The sequence below is a fragment of the Hippocampus comes genome, unplaced genomic scaffold, assembly GCF_001891065.2.
Source record: "Hippocampus comes isolate QL1 unplaced genomic scaffold, H_comes_QL1_v1.1 scaffold35, whole genome shotgun sequence".
Taxonomy (NCBI): Eukaryota; Metazoa; Chordata; class Actinopteri; order Syngnathiformes; family Syngnathidae; genus Hippocampus; species Hippocampus comes.
The window spans coordinates 800421-816864 of NW_017805279.1; the positions used below are offsets into that span (position 1 = coordinate 800421).

The following is a 16444-nucleotide window of genomic DNA, read 5'->3' on the forward strand; positions in this document are numbered from 1 at the left end:
AACAGGCCACGCTCAGCCTTTTAGCGCAGAGCAACTTCCCGGAGTCTTCACGGAGACTTCAGGGTTGTCTACCGCTGACGAAGCTTCTGTGAGAGAAGCGAAACGTCCTTTTTTGTTTTTTGTTTTTTGTTTTTTGTTTTTTACCCACAGGTACAGATGACGACTGACAGAACCCTTTCTACTATTTATACTGTGCAAAAAAATAATTGTCAGAGGGACAATTCATATTAAAGCATACTATAGGCGACATTAATTTACACTTAATATTATAAATATATATTTGTAATACGTTTACTTTAACCATTTTGTTCTGAGCATCTACGATAGTGTACTTGTGTTAGCACTACTCGTCAGCAAGTTCCGGTTCTGCTATTTTCATCCGGTCACTGGTGTATGGTACCCTTTTGAAAGCTTAACGGTGGACCGGCTAAGTATGTTGTTAAAGAGTCTGACCGTTTTTTACTAAGAGCTTGGAATTAGCTCCGAGCATTGACCTTAACATTGTTGCAGAGTGTTAAATACTGGTCAGAGGCTGCTTTCTCTCATTAGCGGCTTCCCACATAGCACCTGGGTGGTCACCCGAGTATTTTGCGACACTTCATCGTGAGAGTTGGAACTTTTTTTGCCTCATTATAAATCTGTCAATGAAATCAACAGGAACTTTTATACATATTTTTTTTACTGTAGGATTGAAAGTCCTGCAAATAGTATACCAGCGAGCGATAGTAATAGTCATTAAAAAACATTCCACGTGAACAAATTCAGGGGGATAATATTTTTGCAGCATTAACTCATTAGTCTATGTCATCATTAACTGTTAGATGTCGCCCCACTCAAAATATTCTCATGGAAGTACCCATGACAAACATTTACCAATGTTGATTTGAGATAGTCACAAGAACACACACATTGATTGGATTTGCTGGCAGGCTGCGAGCAGCCAACAAGGAGTCAGACTAATGTATGTTCTCTGGGCTCCAAAACAATGAAATTGCACATGTAATGGTGAAAAATAGTCGGTTCAGATTTTTGTCAGGTCAATCAGGTAAGTGGATTGAAAATCCACTCGCTGTTCATTCATCTTTAGTTATGCTCGTCACATCACAGAGAAGCCCACCCGCACATTTTTAACATGGTGTGACACCTTTGGCACTTTTTTTTTACAGGGTGTATGGTAGTAGCACAGAATGGCTGTTTTATTGATTGATGTGGAAAAAGTGAAGTGTTGCAACTGGTTTGGCCTCCTACTTCTGTCATGCGCTGAATTCTTCATCTACAGTCTGTCTCGCTCGTTTTGTGGCCGACTTGTACCAAAAGGGATCAATGTCATTTTCCCCTCACAATTCTACACATAGATACACATACATATAAATTTCAGACCAAAGAATTCCACTCAAGCAGAGTACAATGATTTTCAAATCATGTTCAACCTGTATTTAATTGGATACGTGACAAAGACACGATATTTCAGGTTCAACCTGAGAAACATTTTTCGCCGCTAATCATTGGATAAGAATTTTAGGTATCTAACACGTTTGGAGATTCCTGAATATCGTCTCCTCCTTATCACAGCGTCGCGAGTGTGGAAGTATGGAAGGATGAAGGGCTTGAATCGGGGCAAACTGACAGGTGTCAGCATGCACCTAGCTCCTTGGGAGGTTCTGTAGATGGTGCCATAGAAATGTCATTGTTTGATATGTATTTGTTTTAATTTTTTTGTGGGTCTTTGCTTTGTTGAAATAAATCCTTGACAAAATCCAACCTAAGACATGCTATTAAAAAAACTGACATGGCTCCGATCCTTTCTGACACCTCTGGACGCTGGGCACCACAGTAAATTCTGCAATGTTTGTTTTTGTTTTTAATATACCCATAACATTTTATCAACACAATGAGCAATTATTGTGAACAAAGGCCATTCTTTCTTCTGACTGTTCTGGTCTAACCAGCGATTAGGTTCCTGATGAAATTCAATAAATGATGTTGAAGCTGGCGAAACTTGATTTTGGACACTACCGAACCATAACGGTAACCTTTTTACTTTGTAAAACAATGATCCCCCCCCCCCCCCCCCCCCCCCCCCCCAAACATGTTTCGGGCCGAATCAGTAACTGAATCATAATTCATTATATTCCATTGAGTCCGGCCATCAATGATTTTTAGAAGGCCTTTATTTTAACATCCAGAAAGTTGTGAATGAATGTGGTTTAGCTTTTTTTCAATGTCATGTCAATGTAACTCCTGTTACGTTTTAAGATGCATGGAGAAGTTATATTAAATTGAACCACTGTGCTCCACTAGGACCTTTCAAAAAAAAAAAAAAAAAAATCTCCACTGTAAGCTCTCTGTCACAGCGAAAGGAAATTCTCTGGGCGCTGAGATTAATTTGGGTTTCCTCAGCCTGATGAAGAGCGGAGCATACACTTTATAGTGTCATCCGTTTAGCCATGAGCGATCCTTCATCCGTGCCACCAAAGCCCTTAAGTGTGAACCCCCTCCTGCCCGTCCCCCCCAAATAACTGGGATGATATAATTGGAAGACTATCCGATGCTCATGAAGCACAAGAACTTTGCCCCCCACTAAACAAATCGGTGTCCTTTTTCCTCCACTAAATTATGCATGCTGAGTCACGGTTATAATAGTGTAACTTTGTGTTTTTACAAAGACGAGGGAAAAGCCCCTTTGGACTTATCTGTATTCTGCTTGGTTGCTCATTAAATTACGTGGATAACGGCTGCTACATCAAACGATTTCTGCTTGGGGGTTTCATGCGATGGGACCACATTTCTTGTCTGTGTTCCTCCGAACAGCAGCAAAAAAAAAAAAAAAGACAGAGCATGGTTTGCATTTACCGTAATATGGTTTAATTTGTTCTTAGTATGAGATATTCCTCAAGCACCAACCAAGACAGTTGACCAAATTGTTCTGGTTCAGTTGGGTTGTTGTCATTTTCAGTTGACACAACGTGGCAAAATGGCCGCCGCATCAGATGGCTAAAAATGGGCGGCTTTTGTTACTTCAATTCTTCTTCCCCAAACACAATATTAATCAAAATGCTGCGTTTACACTAGCGCAGACGCATAGAACCTACTGGAAAGAACATTTTCCGGTTGATTTCCCCTTGAAGCCATCACATACTTCACAGCTGCATACGCTGAGCTAAGCTAACTTGCTTATGTCTGGACAAAAGTTCACTGTTAAAGATGGTGTTTTGTGATATAGTAGTGCTCGCTCAACTTGTCTCTCCAGTGTGTCAATCACCGCTTAAAAAAAAAAAAGCAGTATTGACACTGTGATGTAATCTACCCTCTAAACTCTTTACCTGCGCAGGCTGTCAACAAGGACAACCACAAGCCACCACGTTCTGTTTGTCCTCTCACAAAAGCACCATAAAAACAAAGACTTAACACATTTCAATATATTTCTACTGTATAATTTACTTGTGTAGAACAGCTGAACAATGGTTGAGCCCTTAAAAAGGCAAAAGCAATGGCAAACGTCGGCCATTTTGATTTTGGCCAATTATTTGACGGGCCCTAAACGGAACAAATTTTCATTCATATTGACCCAACTTAGAGAAATATAAATGTTGAACTCCCGCATCACTGTTGTAGGAGTGTTGCTCTCCCGTCTTATTCTAGTTGCGTAGATGAAGCTCCAGCGGCATCGTGTCTTCAGGACATAATGATAATGGAAATAGCCACCGTGGTCCAGTTAATTATTGGTCTCTGCTGGCTGCTCTGCCTCTTGATGCAGCTACCGCGGCTTTGGACCAACATTACTTTATGTGATTTAGCAGAGCGTCTTAATGATTCAGTTCGCAGAGAGGCCGCAAAGGTGTCAGTGTCTTGACGGTGCTCGCGCTGATGTGCAGTCCATCGGGTCGGCAGTATATTTCACGCGGTCTCTTCATGACTTTGCAGTACGTAGCAAAGCCATCGTGATCAGCAATAACCCCATTTTATTTATTTATAGATTTTTTTTTTTTACGTCAGTTGTATGCCCGGCAGCTTTAGTTTTTTTCTTTTTATCATCCGCCTGTACTGTTCTAAAAAACGTCAATAAATATAGTATACGACGACGACTGAGGTCATCATGACACATGGTGATAAAAATTCTTGTGTCGTCAATGGGCGTCACTGTCACTGCTGAATAGGTAAATAGAGCAGCTTCTGTTTGTTCTTTTGTGTTTGCAAGACCGTTTAGTGTCAGTCATTAATCAAATTCTGGGTGATTTAATGCTGTTGTCTGCTGCCTAGTTTGCCCCAGTGCCTTATCCTATTTTTGCTTGATGGTAACAATAGATTATTATTTATTATTTTTGGGTGAGGGGGACGGGGGTCATATCTCCCAATTAGTTATGTTTGCACTTGTCTAGATGAGGAATGTGAAATTTAGGGGCATCGTCAGAGTTAAAAGTGCACGCAGTGGGCTGTTTATAACTCTGAAATGCTGTAAATCGTGAAACAGGTATGTGGCTATACTTGTCTGTTATTTAGACGTACATACACCTTTTTCTGAGGCCGCACGAGCCTTTGGCGTGAATTTTGTGAGCGGCTTCCGGTATGAACCACAATTTTTTTTTTTTTTGCAAAGTAATTGGTTGCGTGAATATACTTTCTATGACAGTTACAGACTTAAAGTGGGAACGCTAATTGTTGCATCTTAAGAGAGAAAACATTTCAATCCTCCTCCTCATGTAGCCGAGTAGGAGGATGACATAAACTGGCTTGCAACACTGTCCAGTCGCATGTTCAGCACCACTCCGAATCCTGTTGCAGTACCTGCACAGTCATAAAGTTGTTTGCGTTTTGTTTTCAGAGGTTAGTATTACGGTCTTATCTAATTTAAATCAGACATTGGACCCAGGCAAATCCTTTATCTTGGCTCAGGCCCACTACAAGGTGCCTAGCGGCAGCAACAGTATTGATACAGATGAAAAAATTCAATCGTTGAACCGTTTGTCTGTGCAGAAATTCTTATTACTAACGAGCACCAGTCCGAACGCACGGCGCATAAGTTCTACTCGATGCTTAAAGTCTAAGACGCCCCCGCAAAGCTCATCTTTTGTCACCTTGACAGCAATATCTTGGGAAAATAGTCATTATAAATGGTCCAAAAAAAAAATCCTATTTGCATTTAGAACCGAAAATCTACCTCCCTAAGAGGAAATGATCATGACAGTTGAGCTTGCTTCGGTTGTGCCCTGCCTTGATTGGCATCGCCACAGAAAACGAGTCATCAATGAAATGGAGCTTTACGAAGATCAGTCACGTTTCCTTGGAGTCCCGAGTGTGTACTTGAGGGGCTACCGTTTTCTTTTCTGTACCCGTCGAGGATTATTGCTCAGTCTTTATCTCGAATACCACCATGTCAAAACAGAAAATGTCAAGGAATGATGGAACGTACTTAAGTCTACTCAGAGTCACTGTCAGTTTTTTCTTACTATTGGTATTAAACAAAAAAAAACCAAACGCATCATAACGGCCAACTAGCTGCAGCGTACACTTTTCTCTTTGTGGCAGCAGTCTGTGGCGTTTTATTCCGGCGCTTGACTCTACCCCAACCCCTTCATTTTCACTCAAGCACTTTGAGAATAAACACCCTGGTGTGTCTTTTTGTTCCCGATATTTATTTGTGTTTGTTTAAATTGCTGCATTTTGTGTGTGTGTCCACCATCGCGTACGGTGGATTGTTAGTATTACCTGAACAAGATTTAAGATGAATTCATTTTCTAAAAGGTATTATTTTGGGTGGGTGGGGGGGTGTAGCAATTTGGCAAGCGGCGACAAAGCTGAAACTGCAACTCAACCGTATTTTTGTGTCTCCGTTAGGTTCAACTACAGATCGACGCATCATCTGGCAACCAATGGTTTCTACGAGTTTCTCAACTGGTTTGACGAAAGAGCCTGGTACCCGTTGGGAAGGATTGTCGGCGGCACAGTAAGTCCCTTTAGGCCAAAAACGCATTTCTCGCTTTGTCCGGATGGCGTGTTGATTCTGAACACATTTTAGCAAGAAAAATAATGAAACCTCGATTGCAATTGGTGACTTATCTCGATAACGGGAACTCCTAGCGGCGTGCCGAGAGCAACTTTTAGCGTCCATAGAGTACTTTTACTGATGGATGGATGTATATTTTAAAAAAAAAACGGTATGAATAACATGCTCCTCAGCCTTGCAATAAATTCAGAGATGAGCTAATTGTGCTTCGAACTGGTCAAATTGTTGCACAGCAAAGCTAATTGGTGGGCGATCTTTGCCATTTGTCTGATGTCTCCCATTATTCTCCAAAACACAAGCAATCCTTCCGCTTTGAACTTGCCCTGTTCTCCCTTTTCCATATCTTTAAAAAAAAAAAAAAAAAATGTGCCGAGCTGGTTTTCATTTTGCGTCTCTTCTTTGTCTCTGTGTCATGTGAACGGTGAATTCGGAGCTCACTTCAAAAAAAAAAAAAAAATGACTCCGCACAGTTGCCACAGCAAAGTGATTTGATTTGCTTCAAGCGGCGTGCGTTTTGACCCGTCGCACTGCAACGCTTTCAAAGTGACTGATAACGTTTGGACTATTGTATTCTGGAATACGCAAAAGCATCAAACCCGTATTCCGCCATGTGACTTCCGACAGAGGCTGTGAAGTGATCCACGGCAAGCCGAGCTCGTCGTCACGGATGTGCAGGCTGTGTTACCTGCGTTTGATTTTTACAGGACACGTCTCTCCTAAAACCGCATGGTCGATTCCGGCACCATTAAGACCTTTTTACTTTTCCCCTCAACCCATTACTTCCGCTCGACTACAATAATTACGTTTGTCTTATCGTTCTCTAACCGGGGCGCATCTTCATCGTTAATTGGCACTCCGACAGTGCCGGCGCTGCACTTTGCACGTCCTGACACTGCTGCCACCCCCTGCCATAGTCGCAGCCTTTTTTTTTTTTTTTTTGTTCAGGGGGGGAATGGGGGCGGGGGGTCTGTTCTCATGAATTGTTTATGATAACATTAAGCCTGCTAGCACTCAGGTGGTTACGCCATTTAGCAAATAGATGGGGCCTTTATCACCTACCGTGACAGTCGACTTTTTTTTTTTTCGGGACCAATCCATCCTATTTCCGTTTCACTCGCACCCATCATGCATTCCGCCGAGGAGACCTGCCAGATATGCGTTCCCCGGAAACTACAGATAAGAAAGAAGTGACTCTTGAATGTGGCCGTCCAAAAAGAGCACAATAGAAGCGATAAACCAAACCACGGCAGCCTCGGGACAATGAGCAAAGCTTTTGTGCAGTACGTTTCTTTTTTTTTTTTTGTTTGTTTTTTAAAACAGAAACCCGCTCAATGAATGCTTCCTGAGACACATTGATAAATAATGTACCCCCCCTTCATTAAATCGGCATTTAAAACTCCGTGCCCGCCTCCGCAGGTCTATCCCGGTTTAATGGTGACTGCGGGACTCATCCACTACGTGCTCAACTTGCTTCACATTACGGTCCACATCCGCGACGTGTGCGTCTTTCTGGCGCCGGTGTTCAGCGGTCTCACGGCGATCTCCACCTTCCTGCTGACACGGGAGCTGTGGAACCAGGGCGCGGGGCTGCTGGCGGCCTGCTTCATCGCCATCGTCCCCGGCTACATCTCCCGCTCGGTCGCCGGCTCCTTTGACAATGAGGGCATTGCCATCTTTGCCCTGCAGTTCACCTACTACCTCTGGGTATGTGTGCTTCATTTTATTTTTTATTTTTTAATTGGTTCATTAAAATGTGAGGAGGCAGAGTGTTACTGCAGGAAAGGAAGTATTATACAGCAATGTCCCCTTTCAGGGACAGCGGTCACTACAGTTGACAGCTTATCATGTTATCGGGTTACAGGCTGCATGAAAGGGTTAAAGCAAGAATGAGAGGAGAAGAAACCACTTGAGGCCAGATGAATAAAAATGAGCATTCAATCCAGCTGTACCCAGTTGGCGAGTGGGCTCACATGCACATTGTCTTGGTTTGACTTCACGATGTGCCCTTACATCAACCCCAATTTTTTATTATATATATTTTTTTCATCTGTCAATCTCCTTTCTATCCCTTTTACTGTCACTGGGGGAGGGGGGGTTAGCGTATCCTGTCTGACTTGGGGCAAAATGAACTAGTCGGCAGGCGGTTGCAATTGTTTCATCATCTATTTTTTTTTTAATTCAATTGCAATATGCAGATTTTTTGGGAGGGTTGTTTTTGTTTGTGTCCCATCAACCTGTTGGGAAAAAAAAAAAAAGATCGTTTGTTCAGTTTCTGCAAACGTAGCCAAAAAAGTGGGCCCCTCATTTTAATGTTGTATGGCCTCAGATGATGAATTATACATCAGAGGTCTTAAAAAGGCCTGCTGGGTTTCCATGCTGACCACGTGGCGGCCGGGTTAACGGCAGACCCTCACAATAACACGACCTTTTGGAAGAGCGGAGAAGAACTTTCGTGACGCGGCTCCTCCTACGAATACGTCGGGTTTTACATCACCACCGGATGTTTCTCGTGCTTTTTAGCATTTTGGACACTTTTTACTCGTTGGCTTCTCTCCGTTTGGGATCTTGAGCGCGAGGCTTCCCGCGATGTGGCAAATGCCTCTTCTAATCTATTCGTCTTTCCCCAGGTGAAATCTGTGAAGACAGGCTCTGTTTTCTGGACAATTGGCTGTTGCCTCTGCTATTTTTATATGGTAAGTAGTGTTCCACACAAATTTTTTAATCTCATGACTACTGCTGCTGTTTGTGCAACCAAACCTGGTCACAAACTGTGCCTTGGGTTTAATTTTTGCGGAGAGTCTCTTGAACTTTTCGAAAAACTTGTTTTTAAGCTCAATGAACTCGAGGCAGGTCAGGATGACAGTCGCAGGGGTTTTCCTTTTCAGTCTCACGCAGTTGGCCGATGCTTGCTGATGAAAAAATTCATGAAAAAAAATCCTGCTTCCCCCGCCAAACGTCCGGCAAGAGAAGCGATAAAGGGATTATCCCAGGGCCCTTTTCCCTTTCGTGACAAATTGTGCGCATATTTCTGAAAGAGGGCGTGTCCGCCTTTTTGAAGGGGGCGTGGTGGGGGCACTTCCTGGTAATGTCTCTGGCTGCATTTTTCCAGCTCGCAGAAAGCAAGGCGTCCAACGAAACAAAAATACAACTGTCCAGCTTCATCGATCCCACCGCATCACGGCATCCAAAAGGGGCCGCTTTGATAGATCGGACCGATTGAAAGACGAGTATGACAATCAATTGAAAGGAGAGATTTGAGTGTGTGGCAAGACATGTGGCGTAAGAATGATTTATTTTTGGACATGAGACGCATAAATTCCTGTTTCCATTTTTTTTTTGTGTGTGTGTGTGAGATTTACTCGTCTCCATCATGCGCTCTCTGAATTGGTAATAAGTGTGTACTTTATCCGCAGCCCTCCCACTGTTGTTGATACAGTTGCCCTAGCAACAACAAAAAAAAAAAAAGCTTTTGATCATGAAGCAAAAGCACAGCATCAACTCTTTGAGATGCTTTTTTTATTCTTATTTTTTTTTTTAAATTACAACCCCGCCACCCTATGTTGACATGTGGCCATGGTTTGCACTTAATATGTGGCGTAACTGAATGTGACATGCACAAAGATGGAACGAGATCCCCGGTCTTGATATCAGCCTCTTCGGAAGAAAGGCGAGATAAGAAAAGGCACGCTTCCCCCGATGGACAGGAGCGACCATAAACATGCTAATGCCTGTGCAAAAATTCTGCTTTTCACAGTTGCTGCCGCGCGAGGGTGGAGGAGAAGCTTGATGCGCAACAGCCTGCTCGTTATTCAAGTCATGTATTTTCATGATCCCTCTGTCTAAAGCAGGGGTGCCCCACCTTTTTTGACACTTCAAATCTCCCGCGATCGACTGTGACCGAATGTTGCACGCGTAAGCACACGCCCACCCAGCTGTAACGGCCCCGAACCTGAACAAAACAGAAAAATAAAGTCAATTTGTGGAAAAAGGAAATCACGGCCTCCCTTGGTGCGAGACCTGACGCGGAGGCACGGGGGCGCACTTTTGCAGATTGCTAACTGCACGAATATCACGGTCGTAGCTCACATGTACCGTTTTAAAATGCTTCTGGCGCTACAGATTCCCGTTCTTTGCCAGTGCCTTCGGTGAATTGCAGATGAAACAAACTTTGAATGAGAATACTACTGGAAAAAAAAGAGAGAAAAACATCGCAACAGCTCTGATCGCAAGCTGCAATTGCAGACTGCTAACCGCTAACAACTTCCAGCGACGGAGGTCACACGCCCCCTTAGTTTAAAGGTATGATTTTTCTTTTTTTAAATTGCCTTTTTGGTGGGGAAAGTGAAACTGATAGGATGCTTGGGGTGAAGTGTACAGTACCACAAAAAAATATCATCTTACCATGCACATTTTCTTTTATTTTTTGCCTGCCATGTTGGCTGTCTCCTCTTGAGCATGGCCCCGGGGTCAGCAGAGGAGCCGAGTGTGAACTTCAGAGCGCGATTTGAGCGTAAAAGACTTTGCTCCAGCCGCTGTGCGATTCTTGCCCCCGAGCTGTTCCCCTTGGGCTAAGAGGCCACGTTGTTGGGCTTTTCCAACCACGCTTCTTACAGCGTCGTGTGTTGGGAGTCGGCCCTTGGGGCAGGACTCTGCGGATACCCAGTGATTGGATCTAATCACCATTTAAAGGGCTGATTCGATTTGTGCGTGTCGCGGAACGCTTGAGATGCTGCCCCGCGATGTGATGTCACTGTGTGAGCTTGTCACGCTCCTCAGGGCCACAGGCTAACTCGGCTCAAGATCAATTTTATGTTTTCTCGTGGAGGTGGTTTGGTGTGTCATTAGTTGATGCGTTTTACTTGGATATGGAGTCTTTGTGCTAGTCTAGTGAGAGGCGCTACTTTTCATTTGCCGGGCGTTAAACTTTGTATAATGCCATTGAGACATAATCATGTAAGCTTGCCAATAATTTAATTGGCTCAACTAATCATCACGAGGCCCTGACGGTAGATAAAACTCACACTTAATTTGTAGAAATAACGCACACCATTGCGACTGACCAAAAGTGTCTATTTGTGACAAAATAGGAAACTGACCGTATTTGAACACACAGAGGGGGGCGTACTTGTCACTCGCAACGGCAAGGTAAAGTGACTCAAAGGCTCATCGACTGAGAGCAAGAAGCACGAATTCTTGCTTTGTACCCTTTTGTCAGTTGTGTTCGATGCAAATCCTGCAGATGGTGTCTGAAATAGTTTTTTTGTTTTTTTTCCGCACTATAAGGTGCCCCTTCAATGAATGGCCCATTTTCAAACTGTTTTCATATATCTGGCGCACCGCATTATAAGGCGCATAGAGTAGTGGCAGCGGTTGCGTTATGCATCCACTAGATGGGGCTACGCTAAAGGGAATACAATACAGCTTGATTTATATCGCGCTCTCACAACCGGTGCAGCTATAATATGCCTCCCGTGGACGTTTTATTTCTTTCAAGACTTTTTGCAGTACCAACACGCGTTCAAACGAAATGAAAGCAGACGCATGTGGACTTGTGTCTTCCAGGTGTCGGCATGGGGCGGCTACGTGTTTATCATCAACCTGATTCCCCTCCACGTGTTTGTGCTGCTGCTGATGCAACGTTACAGCCGACGAGTCTACATCGGTATGGCGCACTCCTTGACCCTACGAAGGCGTTGCCGTGGGGGTAGTGACTTGATGGTTACACTTAGATTGACATGGGAATGTAAAATGGAGGCGAAGAATCTCCTTCCACCAGATGCTCAAATTTCAAATTGACATTCATAAGCAGCTGGCCATGCTTTCTCAAAGAAATGCTACCACCTGCCACCCCCCGTATCGCTGTGGTTTAGCTTTTTATTTATTTATTTTTTTCTGTATTTGTGATCATCAAACCTTCATTACATGTCACCTGATAACAAGAGAAGCTGTCCACTGTAGTGACCGCTGTCCCTCAAAGGGTTAAAGTAGACTTGAGCCGACATTTGTTGAAATGTGTGCCATTGATGTCCCTTGGAGACGATGAGCTTGTGGTTTGATGGCTCCCCCCCCCCCATGTGCTTATCTCTCTACAGCTTACAGCACCTTCTACATTGTTGGTCTTGTACTATCAATGCAGATTCCATTTGTCGGCTTCCAGCCCATCAGGACCAGTGAGCATATGGCTGCCGCCGGTAAGTCGGATGAACATTTTCATTTTCGGACGGGAAGTGCAGGTGCCAAATCCGAGCCAACAGATAACAGGCGTAAAAAAAAAAAAAAAAAAAAGAAAAAAAAGAAAAGAAATAACCTAGCCAATCCGCATTACCATAAGACGGCAACATCTGTCTCGGCCAATGAGAAGCGTTGTACTCTTGACGATTGCGTAGCACGATAAAAAGGAAAATCAACTACAAAACGTCCACGATAGCCGAATACCAAATTTGTGCGTGAGCGGCAATGTTCCGAGAGGCCCGTCGAGTTTTGTGCAAGCACACGCTGCCGTTCCAAGCGACGCGCGTTTCGCAAGATTCCTTGACAAAGCAACCCGCTTTGCCGGCGCATCAACTGATTGCCGACAGCAAAGTACTCGCGAGTCGTTTCGCCAGTACAGGTATGTTTAGTGTTTTTTTTTTTTTTTTAAGCTTAAGCATTCCAATGATTTTAATTATAGGTGGATTGTTCAGACAAGGGCTGTGACAAAGTTCCACCCATCGAGGGGCATATTTGTATGTACTGCAAAGTGTTAATTATGGAAATGTATATATTTTTAAAGCGTGTTTTTTTTTTGTAGAATACCTTGTGAGAAAAAAAAAATACTGGCCACCATCCTGCAACTGATACTTGAGCGAAACGGTTCTCGCTAAAGTGCAACATTTGCGCATGTCGGGGGTGGGGGGGTGTGAGATCACATTTTTGCCACCACCTCACGTGTTCAAGGTACACCACCAAAGCAATGATATTCTTTTCAAATTTAAGTGCTCTCGGTGACTTTTTACACTGCCAACATACATTTATGTGCACCGTAGCGTTCTAAATATCCGATTAATGGTCCTGATCTAATCTACTACCCTGCTCTCCCTTAATGGCCTCCTTACTTAGATTTAATGACACCGTTGATTTGAAAGCGGTGTAATGCTGCTGAATCAGCCCTATTTTATGATGTTTGGTTTGTGCATTTAAAAGGTTAATACAAGGACCATGTTTACTTTTTTTTTTTTTTACATATGTTTGTTGTTGTGGAAGTTGATGCTTGTTAATTGTGGGGGTGGGGAGAATTCAAAGAATAAATGCAGTCTTGAGTTAAGTCGCGAACAATGGGAATCTTACATACGCTGCCCGTAAACAGCAGCCGAAAAGTCTCTGAACAATTCAACCCCAAATCTATCTGCCAGTACTTGTTTTTTTTTTTTTTCTCGCTTTCTCTTCCTGCATCTATTTTGTTGCCTGTGTAGCAGCTGCTCAGAACATCTGGTGGTGGCATTTAGCAAGCACCACGGGAGATGATAGGAGAGTGACTGAGCCGTAGATTTGTTGGGACGGTGCACCCCCCTCTCCCAAGGCACACGGGAGGCGTAGAATTTTAGCACCGTGGCTGCTTTCCAAGAAACCTTCAGGGGCTTCGCTGCGGAAAGGGTGCCGCGGGTTGGTCAAAGAAGGTGCAAAGAGTGCTGGAATGGAATCCGCCAGACCTCATAACGGGACGATGAATGGCAAAATATAAAACTCAGTCGCTATTTAGTTTGACAAAGACATTTGAAAGTTGTCTGATTTTTTTTTCTCCCCCCCACCCCCTTCTTTCTCCCAGGTGTGTTTGCACTACTTCAAGCGTATGCCTTCCTGCAATACTTGAGAGACAGACTGACCAGACAAGAATTCCAGACGCTCTTCTTCCTCGGCGTTTCGCTCGCCGCCGGCGTGGTCTTCCTCACCGTGATATATCTCACGTACACAGGTATGCTTGCGACGTCCGGTTATGGTATGAACGAGGACCGCATTTGATCTGTAGCTCTGTACAGATGTGCTCGGGTTGTTTTTTTTTTGACGATGTTGTTATTGTCATCTTTTACCGAGCAGCCAGGGCAGATACTTTGAGCTACCTGAATGTCATAAGAAATTCCTTTCCCAGTTTTATGGTTGTCATCATTTTTTTTTCCACTTTGCATCAGCGGTACCCTTTTTGTGGTGGTGTGACAAAAGAATGGAGGAGAGGAAAAAAAAAAGTCTGGATGTCTTGCCGATTGCTCTCAAAATCTGTCCCAGTTTGTTTGTTTTTGCGCACCGCAATTTATAGTGTAAGGATGGGATGATGCCGTAAAGGCTCATGCAGGATTCCGCTCCCTTCAGCAAATATCAAATGTGAAATGCGTTATATAGCACCGAGTTTTATTCTCGACGCCCACGCTCAGCTCACATTCAGTGTTTTGTATTATTAATATATATACACACACAAGCAGGCAGTTTTTAACATTGTCCTGCTGGTTCATATTTTCTTCTCTGATGTGCAGCTACGCTCTGGTTTCGTGGTTAGCCGAGCCACCAACTTTTCATGCTTCCTTGTCCCGTTTTTTGACTTCGTTTGAATTTGCGCGAGTATTTCAATGCTGTTTAAACCAAAAAAAAAATCCTGCTGAGGAAGTGCTTTTTGTTGAGCGTAAAATGACATTTCATTCCATGTATGCGAATTAGAGTTGATTTGCCGTTTTGGGAGCACGCCATTCAATATCACCCCAAATCACCGGCCCCCAGTGGCAACAAGCGGCATAAATTTACAGCCGTTCAAACGGTGGCCATAAAACACATTGGATCCTTCTGTTGATCATTAAAGTGGGCTTCATGTCACCCTGCTTATAATCAATTGCTGTAGTTGGACCACTTTTAGTCAGGGTGTGTGTTTTTATATCTACTGCTGGCTGTGTGTGGCTTTTCAACACTCATCAGCACGAACCACGGAGTGCATCTTTTTTTTTTTTTTTTTAAACTCTCCAAATTTTATTCTGTCCAGAAAAAAAAGTGTCATTTTGAATAGTTGTATTATGAAGAGATGGAACCAAATGAGTCACCGTTTTCAAATGGGGAAAACGTTTTAAAATATGCAGCGGCGCTCGTTTGTGTTGCCTTGCATGGGTGTTGGTTGTGCACACCTACGCCCCCCAGCAACATTTCCGAGCTGTAATGTATTCCAGATCAAAGCTCCCAATATGTATGCACATCTGAAATGCCCTGTGCCTAATTTGCAGCTTAAACGGTTCCTGTTATGTTTCTAAATAAGAGAATTGCATTCATGAAGTTGTCAAGACGACTACTGTCGACACATTCTTACAATCAGGAGACCGATGATCACACATGAGCTTTCCTAATCCCCCCCACCCCCCATTTTTTCCCCATCATAAATATACAGCACAATGGTTTGTTGGTTTAAAATAGGACACAAATGTTGCTTGCAAATGTTGTCGGTTGCATCACGTGGATGCCTAAGAGACATATATCTGTTGGACTCATTTTAAAATTGTAGTGCCTGCTGTGTAACGTATGTGTCACGCGACTGTCAATACACTCCCAAGGATCAAGAATCGCTTTAAGTGTGCCGAACCACGCTTGGTTGCTCAGAAAAAAAAATGACTCTGAGATTTCACATTTGAGATTTGTCGACATTTGGGCAGGTAAATACAGCATTTCAGACATCCCATGATGTTAAAAAAACTATTTTATGACCAATCCCTGCGAGGTGTCTAGAAGTGGCAGGTGCTTGTGTTTTCTGCTATTGGAGAGCGCGCGGACTTTTGGAAATGGAACTTGGCCACACGGCTTCATGCTCCCGATTGAGCCAGAGTACAAACTGCAAGCCGGTCGAAGTGATATTTGGCCAGAGGGACGGCAAGCAGCCAGCCAACTTGGCAGTCAGAATTCAAAGGCGATCGTAATCTCTTGATGTCAGCTCTGCCACTCACTGATCCGTCCAGCGCGGACGCCGCCTCTTGCCTTGTGTCAACCAGGACGTACCAACGTGACCGGCCGCAACATTCTGACCACTTATAGTGGAGGCCACATTATTGTGTAATAATGTGGCCTCCACTATATATACTATATATATTTTCACAATTTCAACTTCAAATAACTATTTTTTTCCTTTCCTCAGGATACATCGCTCCATGGAGCGGGCGTTTCTACTCGCTCTGGGACACTGGGTAAGTTCTGCGAACGTGTGCTGAACAACTGGGGCGTTGAACAACACTGCTCATGTTCCGTTAAAAAGGGGAGAAGGTGAGGTCATGTCAAAAGAGCAGGGATCTCAAACTCACTGATGGAGGGGCGGGGCCCATGATATTTTGCGGCCCCCTAGTGGACATCAAGGTGTCGTGTTATTGCGGCCTTCGTTTTTTTTTTTTTTTTTTGGGGGGGGGGGGGTTTTGCCCTGGGGCTTGGGGGGGTTTTTTTTTTCCA

The 16444-nt window shown here is 43.7% G+C and overlaps 1 protein-coding gene across 1 annotated transcript in view; it reads left to right on the forward strand.

Moving 5' to 3' along the window:
• Positions 1-16444, forward strand: part of stt3b (STT3 oligosaccharyltransferase complex catalytic subunit B) — a 27895-nt gene that overhangs the window by 2505 nt on the left and 8946 nt on the right. Inside the window, exons 2-8 of the mRNA XM_019870864.1 lie at positions 5836-5944; positions 7421-7708; positions 8632-8697; positions 11567-11666; positions 12097-12195; positions 13809-13955; positions 16140-16188. Of these exons, the coding sequence (XP_019726423.1) occupies positions 5836-5944; positions 7421-7708; positions 8632-8697; positions 11567-11666; positions 12097-12195; positions 13809-13955; positions 16140-16188 (858 nt within the window). The remainder of the gene's footprint in view (positions 1-5835; positions 5945-7420; positions 7709-8631; positions 8698-11566; positions 11667-12096; positions 12196-13808; positions 13956-16139; positions 16189-16444) is intronic.